Source organism: Mustelus asterias, chromosome 12 (genome assembly GCF_964213995.1).
Source record: "Mustelus asterias chromosome 12, sMusAst1.hap1.1, whole genome shotgun sequence".
In the NCBI taxonomy this organism is placed as follows: domain Eukaryota; kingdom Metazoa; phylum Chordata; class Chondrichthyes; order Carcharhiniformes; family Triakidae; genus Mustelus; species Mustelus asterias.
In genome coordinates this window covers 19,869,136-19,886,506 of record NC_135812.1, presented here as the reverse complement: position 1 = coordinate 19,886,506, position 17,371 = coordinate 19,869,136, and the positions used below count along the sequence as shown (strand labels likewise).

Genomic DNA, 17,371 nt, shown 5'->3' with positions numbered 1-17,371 from the left:
AATGACACGCAAGTTCATTTTAACTTGGGTGCTGGGGAGTGTTATTTAATTGAGCAGTCGTAACGCTGCAGTAAGATAAATGGATTGTCCACTTTTCAGATGGCAGAAGGTAATACAGGTGATATTAGTTTAGTTTATTTATTAGTGTCACAAGTAGGCTTACATTAACACTGCAATGAAGTTACTGGGAAAATCCCTTAGTCGCCACACTCGGTGCCTGTTCGGGTACACCGAGGGAGAATTTAGCATGGCCAATGCACCTAACCAGCACGTCTTTCAGACTGTGGGAGGGAACCGGAGCACCCGGAGGAAACCCATGCAGACACGGGGAGAACATGCAGACTCCGCACAGACAGTGACCCAAGCCGGGAATCGAACCCGGGTCCCTGGCGCTGTGAGGCAGCAGAGCTAACCACTGTGCCACCGCACTGCCCAGGGTCAGAATCTTATCACTGTTCAAGCCGGTGGGATTTTCCCATCTCGCTGCAGTGAACAGAGATTTGGCCGGCCGCCAAATTCTCTGACCTCGCTGCAGTGGGAGCGTGGTGTGACCACACCTAAGGAGTTTCTCTAGGGTGGGGTGGGGTGAAAGAGAGCAAGGTGGACAGAATTTTATTCTGTTTAATAATTGTTTCAATAGTAACAGTTTGTGAATACAATTAATGAAGCATGCAATAGTGAAGCAAACAACTCTTTATCCTACACTGAACTGTGGAAAATAACATTGTTTTAAAGCGATTGTTTTCTGCATTGTTGCAATGTACATTTTGATGAATTTGTTGTAGCAATCTCAGATGTTTAGTATTACAGTTCATTATAATGTAAATTCAAAATGCCAGACCAATTCCTACTTAGCCTGCCCGACACCAGAATCTATCATGTTATATGTTCCAGTTCTATGGTGCAAAGTGTCAGTAAGTCTGAGATATAATTTCAATAATCTTCACCCTGTGTTTGGATGTAAATTTTCTAGCCTTTCTATCCCCTTTGATTTGGATTGATTTATTATTGTCACATGTATCGGGATACAGTGAAAAGTATTGTTTCTTACGTGCTATGCAGACAAAGCATACCATTCATAGGGTACATAGGGGAGAAGGAAAGGAGAGGGTGCAGATTCTAGAGTTACAGTTGCAGATAGGGTGTACAGAAAGATCAGCTTAAAATAAGATAGGTCCATTTTAAAGTCTAATGGCAGCAGGGAAGAAGCTGTCTTCATTTCGGTTGGTATGTGATCTCAGACTTTTATACCTTTTTCCCAATGGAAGGAGGTGGAAGAGAATCATAGAAACCCTACAGCACGGAAAGAGGCCATTCGGTCCATCGAGTCTGCACCGACCACAATCCCACCCAGGCCCTACCCCCATATCCCTACATATTTACCCACTCATCCCTCTCACCTACGCATCTCAGGACACTAAGGGCAATTTTTAGCATGGCCAATCAACCTAACCCGCACATCTTTGGGCTGCGGGAGGAAACCGGAGCACCCGGAGGAAACCCACGCAGACACGAGGAGAATGTGCAAACTCCACACAGACAGTGACCCAAGCCAGGAATCGAACCCAGGTCCCTGGAGCTGTGAAGCAGCAGTGCTAACCACTGTGCTACCGTGCCGCCCGGTCAGAGTGGTCAGAATTTTACCATCCCATCCGCCACGAGAATTAGAGCGGGCGAGGGGTGGACCATGGAATGGTCCGTTGATCTTAGGTGGGATTTTACCGTTTAGGGACGGACAAGGCCGGTATGTCCGGGGTGCGTGGGGTCCTTGATTTTGCTGGCTGTTTTTCCGAGGCAGCGGGAAGTGTAGACGGAGTCAATGGATGGGAGACTGGTTTGCGTGCTGGACTGGGCTACATTCACAACCCTTTGTAGTTTGTTGCTGTCTTGATCAAAGCCATACCAAGCTGTGATACATCCAGAACCTTTGCTCATTTCACACAGCATTTATAAATTGCTTTTTTTTTGTCACTGTGGATACCTTGTACTATTCCTTGTTTATCTAACCCAAGAAAATTTTGTCAGTGCCAATAATGACTTTTACTGAGTAGCTAGCTGGATGATATAACACATTAGCGGAATTTTAGCGCATACCCGCCCCGGAATCAGGGCAAGCGAGGCTTGCAGAACGGCATTCTCTGTTAACCTCGGGCATGATCGTACAAGCCTCGGGCAGGTGTGTCAGTAAAATTCTGGCCATTAAATTTGCTTGCCGCCTTCTTACTGCAGTGTGTCCTCTCTGCTGTTGGGATGAAAGCTGCTGGGTTACATAGTCACTGTCCAGATAGCTCCTTGAAAGAGCAGCAAAATATTCCATCGAAATTTTTCTTCCCTCTGGTCAAACGTTCATTCTCTTCATCCAAGAACCAGAAAAATAAACCTCATCCAGCAAGGAATGTTGTGGTTTGTACAAGGCCAAAGTTCAAAGCCAGGCAGTTCTGCCTGGAAGATTTAGTTGCACTTTCCCAGAAAGGACACAAACCCATAGTTGTTCTCCAGCCAGCCTGGACATGTCCGAATGAGCGGAGAACAAATAGAACAGGAAGCAAATCAAATTTCATAGAACATACAAATCACAGGCTTCCTTGATATCTCCGCTAGTTAAAGCAACGAGTGGCTGTAGCACCAGATCAGAAAGTTCCAACATACATAGAATCATAGAATCCCTCTCGTGCAAAAGGAGGCCATTTGGCCCATTGAGCCTGCATCAACAACAATCCCACCCTGTCCCTATCCTTGTAACTCCCTGTATTTACCCTAGTAATCTCCCTGACCCTGAGGGGCAATTTAGCATGGCAAATCAAGCTAATCTGCACATCTTTAGACTGTGGGAGGAAACCGGAGAACCCCGACGAGACTCACACAAACACGGGGAGAATGTGTAAACCCCACAGACAGTCACCCTAGGCCGGAATTGAACCTGGGTCTCCAGCACTGTGAGGCAGTAGTGCCAACCACTGTGCCACCTATAATCACTAATCTGTGCTGTTAGCTGATCTCACAGAGGGCATTGGCAATCTGCCTGTGGATTGGGATAGCTACATTCTACTGGGGTTCCATCTGATCACTAGCGAGTGACAGTCCACTAGCACACACTGGGGAGACACAGATGTGCAGAGTTGCCACTTGGGTTAGGTCTCAGAGAATAGCTATGATCCCTGCAACCATACCCAAGCAAGCATCGACACTTTTAGAAATAGTGGAAAAGTGGGAAACTAGTGGGGAAAAGAATGGAAAAAAATACAATATGAGTGAGCAGTTCTATTGTAACGCAATTAATCTTGTGTTTATCTGTAGACAAACAGGTTTGTTGGTTCTCGGCAAAGAAGGAAACCCAGAATTTCAAACTATGAAATCAACGCTGGTTGAAAATGAGATTCCGATGGAGAGTTTCACATCTGAAGAATTTTCAAGGAGGTTTCCAGCTGTGAACCTTCTGGAAGAAGGATCCGCCATTTTTGACAAATCAGCTGGAATCTTGTACGCTGATCGAGCATTGAAGACTGTTCAGGTAATATCTTGTGCGTTCTTTCATGGATTATTACACCGGCTAAAGATCACTTCCAATGTTTGAAATTATTAGAGACTAGGATAACCAGAGCCCCATTTCCTTTTGCAGTCACACATTTCAGCAACACCTATCTCTGTCAAGTGTATTCATTTTGTACTTGACTGTAGAACGATAGAGCTGTATTCCCTACAATAATGATTCCAGGAATGAAGGGTTTGTCATATGAAGAGCAGTTGAGGAGTCTGGATCTCTCCTCAATGGAGTTTAGAAGGATGAGGAGGAATCTAATTGAAACTTACAGAATACTGGGAAACCTAGATAGAGTGGACGTGGAGCTGATGTTTCCACCAGTGGGAGAGACTAGAAGGGCACAACCTCAGAGGGAAGGGAGACTGCTTTCAAACTGAGATGAGGAGGAATCTCTTCAGCCAGAGGATGGTGAATCTGTGGAAGTCATTTCCACAGAGGGCGATGGAGGCCAGGTCAGAGATAGATAGGTTCTTGATTAATAAGGTGATCAAGGGTTACGGGGAGAAGACAGGAAAATGGGGATGAGAATCATATCAGCCATGATTGAATGGCAGAACGGAATTGATGGGCCAAATGGCCTAATTCTGCTCCTATATCTTATGGTCTTATAGTCCCTTGAGTGCATTCTAGGTCAGAAACCGAGCGTTTAAGTCCTCCCCTAGTTCATGGGATTGTTGTAATGCACCACCTGGACCCGAAGGACCTGAGGTTTAATATCATGTTGACAGCGAGTTATTTGATTTTAGCTGAGACAGTGTATGGGTTCCGAGGTTGGCTGCAGTTTGCCTGGTCTTGGGGTGGGGAACAAAAGATCAAGGCCTGCATCTCAGAGGACCACTTTGTTGAGCTTTCCACGTTTCGATGTTGAGCGAAGGCTGCACAAAACCCAGGTTTCGTGATCATGAAAAAAAAAGTTGAATCTTTGGTGTCCATGACTTCACAACTTTTAGTCAATGTTGTAATGTAGTAAAGATATCCAATTTGTACACAGCAAGATCCTATTATCCACAATGGGATAAAAACCTGACCATCTTTTTTTTGTAAGAAGTTTAACAACACCAGGTTAAAGTCCAACAGGTTTATTTGGTAGCAAAAGCCACACAAGCTTTCGAAGCTCTAAGCCCCTTCTTCAGGTGAGTGGGAATTCTGTTCACAAACAGAGCTTATAAAGACACAGACTCAATTTACATGAATAATGGTTGGAATGTGAATACTTACAACTAATCCAGTCTTTAAGAAACAAAACAATGGGAGTGGAGAGAGCATCAAGACAGGCTAAAAAGATGTGTATTGTCTCCTTTGTGTATTGTGTATTGTCATCTTTTTTTTAACAGAACAGAACCGGAAAATGCTGGTAAATCCCAGGAGGTCTGACAGCATCTATGGAGAGAGAATAGAGATAATGTTTCGAGTCTGGATGACCTTTTAGTCATCTGACTCATCCAGACTCAAAGCGTTAGCTCTGTTCTTTCTCCGCAGATGCTGTCAGACCTGCTCAGATTCTCCAGCATTTTCTGTTTTTCTGTCAGATTCCAGCACCCGCAGTATTTTGCATCTGTTTTTTTAATGTTGGTTGAGGGATAAATATTGGACAGGACACAGGGTTGGAACTCTTCTTCAAATAGTGTCATGGGATCTTTTATATTCATCTCACCTGAAAGACACCCACAGTCCTCGAAGGATAAGGACAGCAGACACATAGGAACACCACCATCTGGAATTTCACCATCCTGGCTTAGAAATATATTGCCGTTCCTTGACTGTGGTTGGGTTAAATTCTTGGAACTTCCTCCCTAACAGCACTGTGGTGTACCTACACCACCTGGACTGCAGTGGTTCAAGAATGTAGCTCACTGCTGCCCTCTGAAGGGCAAGTAAGGATGGACAAGAAATGCTGTCCTCACCTGTGACACCAACATCCCTTGAATTAATAGTTAAAAAAATTGAATGACCTGCTACCACTATCTAGACTCATCATTCTCAATTATTTAAGGGAGGTACTAAAACTCCTGCTTAAACAAAGAAAGGTTAAAGTCATAAAACAATAAAAGTTAAAGATAGAAAAAAGATCCATGTTCTAAAATAGTTAATGATGGGTTGTAAGTAAATGGGGCTCAATTGTCCAAATGTAGATTCTCACCTGACCTTTACTGTGAGGGCTCTGTTTCTGAGGTCAGTTGTATTAACATATTCCAGGTTGGCTCCCTGTGACTGGGGGTTTGTCTTTTGTAGGATATGGAAAGTGATACAGGCGCGAAAATGCGAGTAATAGATAGCAACCCCGAGATGCCAGAGTAGGTGTCACAGCAGTGGGTTTTCAGAGCTTGGAATAACTTATAAAGGTTCCTTAGTTTTTCTTTTAGCTGGCACAGCACGAATAAATGCCGGGGTGTCCAGTAACGTCTCTGGTAACAGTCATGGAATTGGCATGTGAGGTGGTGCCAATTTCATGGACCCGATGAGATGCCACAGCAGCTTCTGAAATACTTGTATCAACTGAAATGTGAAGCAATCATTGAATGCTTCGGGTGCAAGTGCCAGGGAAACCATTAAAATATTGTCTGTCGATTAACAAACCGAGTGAGGCAATCCTCTTTGTAGCATTTGCTGTTAAAGTTCTTGTTCAACGTTTTCGTGCTGCACCACCTCTAGCTTCAGAATCGTAATTTGAGCGCAATAGATCCAAACAGTGCTACTGACAGGTTATCTCCATTTGGAACCTATTTTTGCTGTACCAGTAAACTTTCCTTGGAACAGTAGGCATTTCAGAGAGTGGTTGGGGCAGGGGGTGGGGGTGGGGGGGTGGGGGGGGAAGAAAGAGAAAGGCAGCACGGTGGCACATAGGTTAGCACTACTGCTTCACAGCGCCAGGGACCTGGGTTCAATTCCGGCCTTGGGTGAGTGTCTGTGTGGAGTCTGCACGTTCTCCCCGTGTCAGCCTGGGTTTCCTCCGGGTGCTGCGGTTTCCTCCCACAGTCCAAAGATGTGCCGGTTAGGTTGATTGGCCATGATAATTTGTCCCTTAGTGTCAGGAGGATTAGCAAGATAAATACAGGGACAGAGTCAGGATGGGATTGTTGTTGGTGCAGGCTTAATGGGCCAAATGGCCTCCTTCTGCACTGTAGGGATTCTATGATTCTATTCTATGATATTTATTCAAAAACCTCTTGAATTTGACATACCCCTCACTGTTTCCCATGACAATTCATTGTATCCAATCACCCCCCCCCCCCCCCCCCCCCCTCTGCGTAAAGTACTTAAATCTACATCTAACTCACTTCAGCAGTAATAGTATCTGGGATACAATTGAAAAGCCTCGTGTTTGAGATTTGCTGTGGTTATTGGAGTGTTTCGTCACCCGATTACATGGATTCATTTGCTAATTGTATTAATCGCCTCCAAAGCAAAATGCGTATGCTTTAGCTAAACAGGTATTACCCTGACATATTCTGAACAGCAACTCATTGAGATTAATCTACAGTAAACTTATTCAGGTGGCGGTTCAATATTAGAACAGCAGTATGGAAATAACTATTTTCTACAGATGTGTATGCTCGTGAATTAATTTAGATACTTAAGACTTAGTTATTAATGTGGGTATCTTAGCATGAAAGTCTGCAAAGAGCCTATTTTGTACATACTGAGATCATTGTACAACTCCGGCATTCTAAAACACTTTTTGGGCCCAATTTTCCGTTCAGCAGAAAAAAAATGCAAATAAATACTCCTCCCCAACTTTTTCTTGACATTCTGGGATAGTTTTGGGCTGAGGGAGCAGGATGAGTGTGGAGTGCACTCACTGGTCTTAGTTTGGGGTCCCTTCACTCCTGGGCCACCTTCACTCCTGGGCCTTGGTCCGTTGTCTGGGAGAGGATGATCGGGCTGTCAAAAGTAGCTGCCTGGCTCCATTGGAATGATCACCAGCGAGCAGCTAAGTCACAGGGAGTGGGTTCCGTGAGGGAATGAATAGGGTGGGGGATGGTGAGGAGAGTGAACGCAACTTGTGGGGTTGAGCAGGGAAGTCATGGGCCCTTGTGCTGTTCCGATTTCTGGGTCCATCATTTCCCTCTCCCAATTTTAACCCTCCCGCTCAATATTGCGTGGTTTCTTTTCCCCTTTCAAGATTCAACAATCAATTCATCAAACAATCCCAGAAAGATTCTTGTAAAACAATAGCTTCCATAATTGGCATCTGGTTACAAATATTGTCCAATATATTATATTGGATGGTTTGATTTATTATTGTCACATGTATTAGAATACAGTGAAAAGTATTGTTTCTTGCGCACTATTACAGACAAAGCATACCGTTCATAGAGAAGGAAACGAGAGAGTGCAGAACGTAGTTTACAGTCATAGCTAGGGTGTAGAGAAAGATCAACTTAATGCAAGGCAAGTCCATTCAAAAGTCTGACAGCAGCAGGGAAGAAGCTGTTCTTGAGTCGGTTGGTACGTGACCTCAGACTTTTGTATCTTTTTCCCAAAGGAAGAAGGTGGAAGAGAGAATGTCTGGGGTGCGTGAGGTCCTTGATTATGCTAGCTGCTTTTCCCCGAGGCAGTGGGAAGTGTAGACAGAGTCAATGGATGGGAGGCTGGTTTGCGTGATGGATTGGGCTACATTCACGACCTTTTGTAGTTCCTTGCGGTCTTGGGCAGAACAGGAGCCCATACCAAGCTGTGATACAACCAGAAAGGATGCTTTCTATGGTGCATCTGTAAAAGTTGGTGAGAGTCGTAGCCAAATTTCCTTAGTCTTCTGAGAAAGTAGAGGCATTGGTGGGCTTTCTTAACTATAGTGATGGCATGGGGGGGACCAGAAGAGGTTGTTCCTGATCTGGGCACCGAAAAGCTTGAAGCACGGATCATTAATATCAAGAGCAGCAACAATATAATGTAGTTATAGTTTGAGTGCATCCAATAGGTAATCTCACCACAACAATTAAATAAATCAGATAGTAGTAATTTTACCTTAACAGCATCGTTCAATATTGTTAATTTGACAGGAAAATATCTCATTAGTTATTTATAACTCTCTGCAGGCAATAACACTGATTTCACTGCTTCAGCTCTCACAAACCTGTTCTGCACGTTGCACCATTTCGTCACAGTAACAGTAAAGTCATATTTGGTGGAAAGATTCATCACCTGTAACCCAGATAAACTACACAAGATCTTTTCCATTCTGCAGAAGATGACTTTCTTCCCGCCTATATCGCAAGGGGGATAGAATATAAGAAACCATAGAAACCATAGAAACCCTACAGTGCAGAAGGAGGCCATTCGGCCCATATAAAAGCAGAGATGTCTTGCTGCATCTGTACAGGGCATTGGTGAGGCCGCAGCTGGAATACTGCGTGCAGTATTGGTCCCCTTATTTGCGGAAGGATATATTGGCCTTGGAGGGAGTGCAGAGAAGGTTCACCAGGTTGATACCAGAGATGAGGGGTGTTGATTATGAGGAGAGACTGAGCAGATTGGGTTTGTATTCGTTGGAATTTAGAAAGCTGAGGGGGGATCTTATAGAGACCTATAAGATAATGAAGGGGCTGGATAGGGTAGAGATGGAGAGATTCTTTCCACTTAGAAAGGAAACTAGAACTAGAGGGCACAGCCTCAAAATAAAGGGGGGTCAGTTTAGGACAGAGTTGAGGAGGAACTTCTTCTCTCAGAGGGTGGTGAGTCTCTGGAATTCTCTGCCCACTGAAGTGGTGGAGGCTACCTCGTTGAATATGTTTAAATCACGGATAGATGGATTCCTGATCGGTAAGGGAATTAGGGGTTATAGGGATCAGGCGGGTAAGTGGAACTGATCCACTTCAGATCAGCCATGATCTTATTGAATGGCGGGGCAGGCTCGAGGGGCTAGATGGCCTACTCCTGCTCCTATTTCTTATGTTCTTATGTTCCCGGGTGGATGATATTATTGAATATAATTATTTCACACAGCAGGTGCAATTGGATTCTATTTTATCAGTAATCTCACAGGGTAAAAAGATCAGCTGACTCCTGAGCAACATGGTGGAATGATTGAATAACACATGTCTTTGGTGTCAGTGAGAAGCCTTGGAGTTCTCAGGTGTCTCTGTACGACATTACTATTAAGAGGACAGCGGACAAAGACAAAATGGTTTACAATTGTATCTGTGGTTTTTTGATCAGCAAGTCTAAAGACTCATTTATTTAATTATGCAGTAGCAAACCTTAGAAGGGCTCAGATGTTTGGCACCGCCTGCACCTCCCTTCTTGGGCTAAGAGGAGCATTCCTGCTTCTCCTGACATAACAAAGGAACATCTCGCACTTACCTTGGAGGGTTTCATCTTTCTGCAAACATGCTTCCCTCTAGTTAGGAAGCTTACCCACTTAGATCACAGTTACAATAGGATTAGACTCCAGTTGGTGTGTAATTACCTTAAATTCCCTGTCTAATTTATGCAGACCCTCATCCGCCTGCAGAACTTCACAGGTTAAGATGCGAAAGGGTCAAGTTCTGAACATATACAAACATAAGTACAGAATCAAACAATCATAGTTTCCCTACAGTGCAGAAGGAGGTCATTCAGCCCACTGAGTCTGCACCGACCACAATCCCACCCAGGTCCTATTCCCGTAACCCCACATATTTACTCTGCTAATCCCCCTGACACTAGAGTCAATTTAGCATGGCCAATCAACCTAATATACCTAAGTATAGGGGAGACAGTGGCGTAGTGGTATTTGTCACTGCACTAGTAATCAAGAGATCCAGGGTAATTCTCTGGGGACCCAGGTTTGAGTCCTGCCACGGCAGATGGTGGAATCTGAATTCAATAAAATCTGGAATTGAAAGTCCATGAAATCATTGTCGATTGTCATTTTTTAAAAAAACTATCTGGTTCATTAATGTCCCTTTAGGGAAGGAAATCTGCCGTCCTTACCCGGTCTGGCATATTCCAGACCCACAGCAGTGTGGTTAACTTTGAAATGCCTCCTGAGATAGGCAATAAATGCTGCCCAGCCAGTGCCAGCCACATCCCATCAATGAATATGTTTTAAAATCTGCACATTTTAAACTATTCTTTGATTAATAACGTGGTGCACTATCTGTGATGTTGGTTATAATATGCACTTGGTGATGCTAACTCCATAAGAATCTGACAGTTTTAATCCCCATAAGCTGAGGAATTTTACAGAATCTATGAATACAAATGAAAACTGTATTCCTTGTATTAATAAATTGAATATGTAGATAGGTTGAAGAGACCCGAGCAATAATAATACAACCCAAAGTTCAGATAATGTTCTTTTGCCATTAAACTTCTGCTTAGTCTTGACAGTGACAAGAGAATCAAAGGCAAAATTTGTTCAGTCTGTCGCGAGCCCTGGAAGACTATTTTGGTTTGAAGTGAAAACAGAAAATGTTAGAATAGGGTTGTCCAAAATGTGAGATACTGTCCTCCCCAACTCCAGCCACCATCATTCCCCACCCCCATGGGATCTGGGCTGTTAGATTGAAAGTCTACTAGGAATGTTGTGAAGGCTCTCATAAGAACATAAGACATAGGAGCAGATTTAGGCCACTCGGCCCATTGAGTCTGCTCTGTCATTCAATCATGGCTGATATTTTTCTCATCCCCATTCTCCTGCCTTTTCCCCATAGCCCCGATCCCTGTATTAATCAAGAACCTATCTGTTCTGTCTTGAAGATACTCAATGACCTGGCCTCTACAGCCTTCTGCGGCAAAGAGTTCCACAGATTCACCACTCTCTGGCTGAAGAAATTCCTCCTCATCTCTGTTTTAAAGGATCATCCCTTTAGTCTGAGGTTGTGCCCTCTGGTTTTAGTTTTTCCTACTAGTGGAATCATCTTCTCCACATCCACTCTATCCAGGCCTCACAGTATCCTGTAATTTTCAATAAGATCCCCCCTCATCCTTCTAAACTCCACCGAATACAGACCCAGAGTCTTCAACCGTTCCTCATACGACAAGCTCTTCATTCCAGAGATCATTCTTGTGAACCTCCTCTGGACCTTTTCCAAGGCCAGAGCATCCTTCCTTAGATATGGAGCCCAAAACTGCTCACAATACTCCAAATAGGGTCCGACCAGAGCCTTATACAGCCTTAGAAGTACATCATCTTCTCCCTGAAGCTGTTCTCACCACCTTTCGGTTGCTAGATTTGCCGAGGCCTGGGAAAACGGGTTGAACCAAGATCATAAAGACATTTAAATTGGCAAGCCGTTCCCCCATCCCACTTCTGTTAAATCCAGAAGTAGGTGGGTTGAGGTTGGGTTTGAGAGTTTAACCTGTGATCCGAACCTAACCCATACAGGTTTAGGTGTTAAAATCCAACCCGAGTGTCTGAAATGGGAAAGGTCCCATTCTCTGAAACATGACTTGCTTTGATGAACATTCAAAATCATTCTGGGTAGCGATTGGAAAGAGAATGGGAAAGTTGCCTCGGGAGCTTTTGCCCCCTTTTTCTAAGGAAGGAAACCTTCAATGATTATCATTTTTAAAAAATGTATTCTACATCGAGACTTGCGCACAACTTTAGTGGCACTTTGAAGAGGAGGATATAGTGAGGTAAGGGAGGAAGCCACTGTTGCAGACTTCCGAGCAAATGGTTTGAGCAGAATGACCAGATTCCTGGGGTGCAAGGAAATAATGGCCAAAGGGAAAACTACAAACAAATAAAGAGATAACGTAGATGATGTTATGATCACTGTAGAGACTGATACCTTGATTTGAATTCCCAGTGATTCGCCCAGAGGATCACGTGACAAGGTTTCCCATTTTAAGACTTTCACTGGGACAAGCACATTAAACATCAACATCGACTGAACATTACTTTGCAGGCAACTAATGCACTGAGCTCCAGAAACGATATACCCCTTTAATCTATTAACATAACCAAAAATCCCAATGCCGTGTTTATACATTGCACCGCACTGTCTGCAGAAAGGTAATCTTTATAGGAACCAGTCCAAAGTTACTCCCAGCTTCCAACAGGCTAACTGCTCCCATTTTGCAGAGTTATAAAGTCCAATGTCTGTCAAATGTCGTTCCATCAGCCTTCCAAGAATCCCCAGATTAACTTCTAGAAGCAAGGCCCACCACCAAATTTGGCTCCTGTCCATATCGGGATGCATCTTCCAGCGTCCTTAAATTTCTACAGGTCCCATCGCTTCAACCCGAGAACGTGCCCCCACCTGCATTCTGCTTGGTAGCTAACAAAGAATAGTCTTTTCCCCTGCTGTGAGTAGCAGCTGCTCTTTCCTGGTATCTCATTCTGGGACACATGCACGCACGCACACATACTCTCTCGCTCTCTCTCACCCTCCTGCACTCCGAGACGCCCTTCTCAGTAAATCTGTAAACAGTAAAGGCAGCTGCTTGTATTCATGTGTTAAATCATTTGGGTTTGAAAAGGACTGGCCCCTGGTCCCCATGGCATAGGCTCATCTCTGGGCCAAAATAGTAGGACATCACATGTCCCTATCCCCTAAGCCATTTGACCTTGAATTAAAACAGACAGTTTAAAACATAACCATCTTATAAAATCTCACACTCGTAAAAACGGTGCAAAAGACAGCTCCTGATTTTTGGAAGTGGCATTGTAAATTCAATGTTCATTTAAAATAGTGTCACGTATAGAAAGCTTAAATGGGTAAGAATTAGATAGTAATTTATTGGAGGTTAATGTTCATCTGTTGAACTTCAATTTGTTGCCAACTATATTTTAGTTAATGGTTCAGTGTTGCTGAGAATCTAAAATGTCATTTCTATCAACGTAGCAATACAGAACATAAATTTCCACATCTGATTCCCCGTCTGAGTAAATTAGTAATGTGTTTATTTCTAAATTAGCCAAGTAAAGTGAGAGCAGTCTTTTATTGTTTATATAAAATGAGAAAGTTTTAACCTCAGCGCAGTGTATTGATTTATTCACCATCAAGGCACTGTTGTGTTTGGAAGGGTTAGTAAAAATTTCGACAGTGATTGATTTTCTCCTGTTCATTCCACATTTTTCATTAGGATTACTCATTTTTCCTGAACGGACACTGATTGACTTAACTCTTGCACAGCCAGGCTGCACCATTCTTGAGCAGAATAAAAATCAGCCACCAAATATTAGTGCTTCTTGTGTTTCAACCATTAAAGGACATTAGCCAGACTTTGTGCTAAACAGATAAGTTGGACAGAATCCTTCAACTGCCCAGCCCATTCTGCTTCTGAAATCAGGTTGATTGAAGTTATGTAGATATATAGGAGCCAACAAAATAGAAGGAAGCCATTCGGCCCTTCAAGCCTGCCCAATTGCTCCATAAGATCATGGCTGACGTGTTTGTGTTAGTTCCACTTTCCCATCTTCCTCCGCCTGCTTGAGGTACAGGATACAGACGATGCTCGTGTCTGCGCACACTCGGAGGCTGAGCTCCAAGCCATCACTGACAAGCCAGTTCCTTCTGGGATTGCTGGCAGCCATCTTGTGTGAGGACTGGTGTACTCGGAAGCCATGTTGAGTGAGGGACGGATGCGATGTAAAAAAAACGGAGGAGCGAGTATCAGAAATGCTGCTTGAGTGCGGGGAGAGAGTGGGGTTTGGGAGAGAGAGAGAGGAGGTGGGGGAAGAGAGAGGGGTTTGGGAGAGAGAGAGAGAGGAGGTGGGGAGAGAGAAAGGGGGTGGGGAGAGAGAAGGGGGGTCGGGGAGGGAAAAGGGGGTTGGGGGGAGAGGGGTTGGTGAGAAAGAAGGGGTTTGGGGGAGAGAGGGGTGGGGGACAGATAGGTTGGGGGGGGGGAGAGAAGTGGCTGGGGGCAGTGGGGAGGGTGCATGGACAATCTGCATTGAAACTTCTGCTGAAGCAGCCTGCAGCCCTCCTCCTGATTTGCCTGTTTCCTGAGAGGGACTCAGGCTATTTTCCTAAGATGAAAAACTAGATGGGGAGAGGGAGAGAGTGGGAGGAGATGCAGGGTGATGAGAATTGAGTCTATCTCCCTACACTTCATATTCCACCATTTATTGTATAAATACTTCCATATATCAAACAATTGGTGAACATTAACTCAGAAAAAACATTACACTCAAATAATAAAATACCAGCCTGTGGAGTCTAAACAGGCAGTAATTGATGTGCATGCTGCTGACTTCAATGCAGAATAGTAAAAGAACACCACACCATTGTGGTAATGTCAAGAATAATTAAATTGGATTCATTAAGCTGCCTCAGTGTGGATTCAGCTTGATGCTGGGGCTGGATTTAAGAGCCACCATCTCTTGCAGTATGCTGTGGTTGAGGTGGCCGTTACTGAGACTGAATCTTACATCACAGAGAGAGCCAATCGATGTGGCATTGCGCACAAGAGTTAGGGCCAAGTGCAGTCGGCCTCCAGATCCAGTCTGGGTAGAAGGCAGGAGCAGGAATGGACTTTGGCGGAGGAGGATGTGGTGGAAACAGCAGGGAGCAAGAACACCCCTTAGGGGGAGGAGGGAGAAGCAGGAAAAGGTCCTGCCATGTGGATTTGCAAGCTGAACACCTCAGCGGGATATTGGTGTCCCTGAGGAGGCTTTGTTTGGTACATTTAGGGCAGGATTTTCCAACCGCGCTCGCCCCAAACCCAGAAAATCCCACCCGAGGTCAGCGGACCTATGTATGGTCTGCCCTCCCCGTCCGCTACGGTTCCCGAGGAAGACGGGATGGGAAAATTCCGCACTTAGGGTCAGTTCTTTGTCTTCCTGTGCGGAACCTTGCAGATTGTAGCAGGCACAGACTGCAATATGTAAAGTTGCAGTTGTACACGCTTACATGGCATGTTACTGGCATGAGCTAACACTTAACATTGGGAAGGGGAGGGTGAGCCCCATCACAGCACCCCCTCCAGGTAAATCAAATACTGTAAGCAATTTAAAATGGAATGTGGTGATCTCCCATTTGAGGGGGAGAGCTGACTGGTGGTGGTTTAACCTGAGGGTCACCACATCTCAGGCAAGGATGAGAAAGCGGGGCCTTCACAAATAGCCTCTGCTGGTATGGGAATTGAGTAAGAGTTTTAACAACACCAGGTTAAAGTCCAACAGGTTTATTTGGTAGCAAATACCATTAAGCTTTCGGAGCGCTGCTCCTTCGTCAGATGGAGTGGAAATCTGCTCTCAAACAGGGCACAGAGACACAGGTGACGAAGGGGCAGCGCTCCGAAAGCTAATGGTATTTGCTACCAAATAAACCTGTTGGAATTTAACCTGGTGTTGTTAAAACTGTTACTGTGTTTACCCCAGTCCAACGCCAGCATCTCCACATCATGGGAATTGAGCCCAGGCTATTGGCATCACTCTGCATCACTAACCAAGTGTCCAGCCAGCTGAACCAAACTGATCCCCAACTTTAATATTGGGTTCACTGAGTGGACAGTTTCCTATTTTGATGCGTTAGAGTTTAGATTTTTATAACGTATTAAATAATATCCCGAAGGCTAGACTTAGACCTGAAATATGCACTGTCCTTAAACATCATAGTACATATTTCCCCTTCAAACCTTCTACTGCTCAAATATTGTTTTGTAAAGTTAAATGCATATATAATGTATTGATATGTAGGATGTCTTTAACTAACATACTTCCCGCTACCTCAGCAAAGCAGCCAGCATAATTAAGACCTCACGCAACTCAGACATTCTCTCTTCCACCTTCTTCCTTCGGGAAATAGATACAAAAATCTGAGGTCACGTACCAACTGACTCAAGTATAGCTTCTTCCCTGCTGTCATCAGACTTTTGAATGGACCAACCTCGCATTAAGTTCATCTTTCTCTACACCCTAGACTCTGACAGCACTGAACACTCTTGGTAATCAATTGTGAATTATCACTCAATAAACATTGCAGTGATTGCTGTGATCTCACTACATTCTCTACCCTTTCCTTCACTTTTTACGGTATGATTTTGTGGTGAACCATCATTGGTTCCCACTGGATAGTACTGAGCCAGGGGCTGGCCAGTACTACAAGGATGTACATATGTTACTGTTGGGTTGTGCTATTGTTGCTGTTGGGGTTAGGGTGGGGTTGTTACACCTTTGTACTGCAGTGTTGTGGCACATCCCAGTCGGGCTCCGCCTCCTGGGAGAGGTATAAGAGTCCCTGCTCTGGCCGGGACCCCTTCAGTCTGGGATAGTGTATATAAGTTCTGGCTGCTTCATTACAGTAAATAAAAGCCTTTCATTTACCGAGCTTCAGGCCTCGTGTTTGAGTAGCGCATCAGATTTGTCTGCATAGCGTGCAAGAAACAATACTTTTCACTGTTATACTAATGACAATAATAAATCAAATCAAAATCAAAATTCCACTGGAGTAACGAGTTAAACAGATAAATGGCAGAGAAACTGATCAGAGATAATTGGAATGTGAGAAAAGTTTCATCATTTAAATGGGAGATGGACAATCATCACTGTGGTGAGACATAGATCTCTCCCGCACCTTTGATATGTATAAATATATTTTCTGGATCGCGGAGAAATAATTACTAGAAATAATGGGTGTTCTACATGGTTTCATAGGGCAAAATTAAATATTTTGCAGGATTTGTTCCGGAGGTTTGGAGGAACCATTTGCGACGGAGAAAAAGTTGTTGATATACAGCCTGGATCTCTGGTTACCGTGACAACCACTGCCAGAATTTACAGAGCAAAAAGTCTGGTGATTACTGCTGGACCTTGGACAAATAAATTACTGAACCACCTGAGACTGCAGCTTCCTCTGAAGGTACAGGGTATTTAATGAATCTCGCTCCATCAACTTGCAGTAACATCCTCCTGTTATGGTGCTCAGCTTAAAGTGACTTCTTGGTACATTAATG

General features: G+C 44.1%; 1 protein-coding gene across 3 annotated transcripts in view; it reads left to right on the top strand.

Annotated features, from left to right (window-relative positions):
• Positions 1 to 17,371, top strand: part of pipox (pipecolic acid oxidase) — a 67,682-nt gene that overhangs the window by 18,736 nt on the left and 31,575 nt on the right. For all 3 annotated transcript variants that reach the window (XM_078224899.1, XM_078224901.1, XM_078224900.1), the window contains exons 3-4: positions 3,298 to 3,511; positions 17,095 to 17,277. In XM_078224899.1, coding sequence (XP_078081025.1) covers positions 3,298 to 3,511; positions 17,095 to 17,277 — 397 coding nt within the window. The remainder of the gene's footprint in view (positions 1 to 3,297; positions 3,512 to 17,094; positions 17,278 to 17,371) is intronic.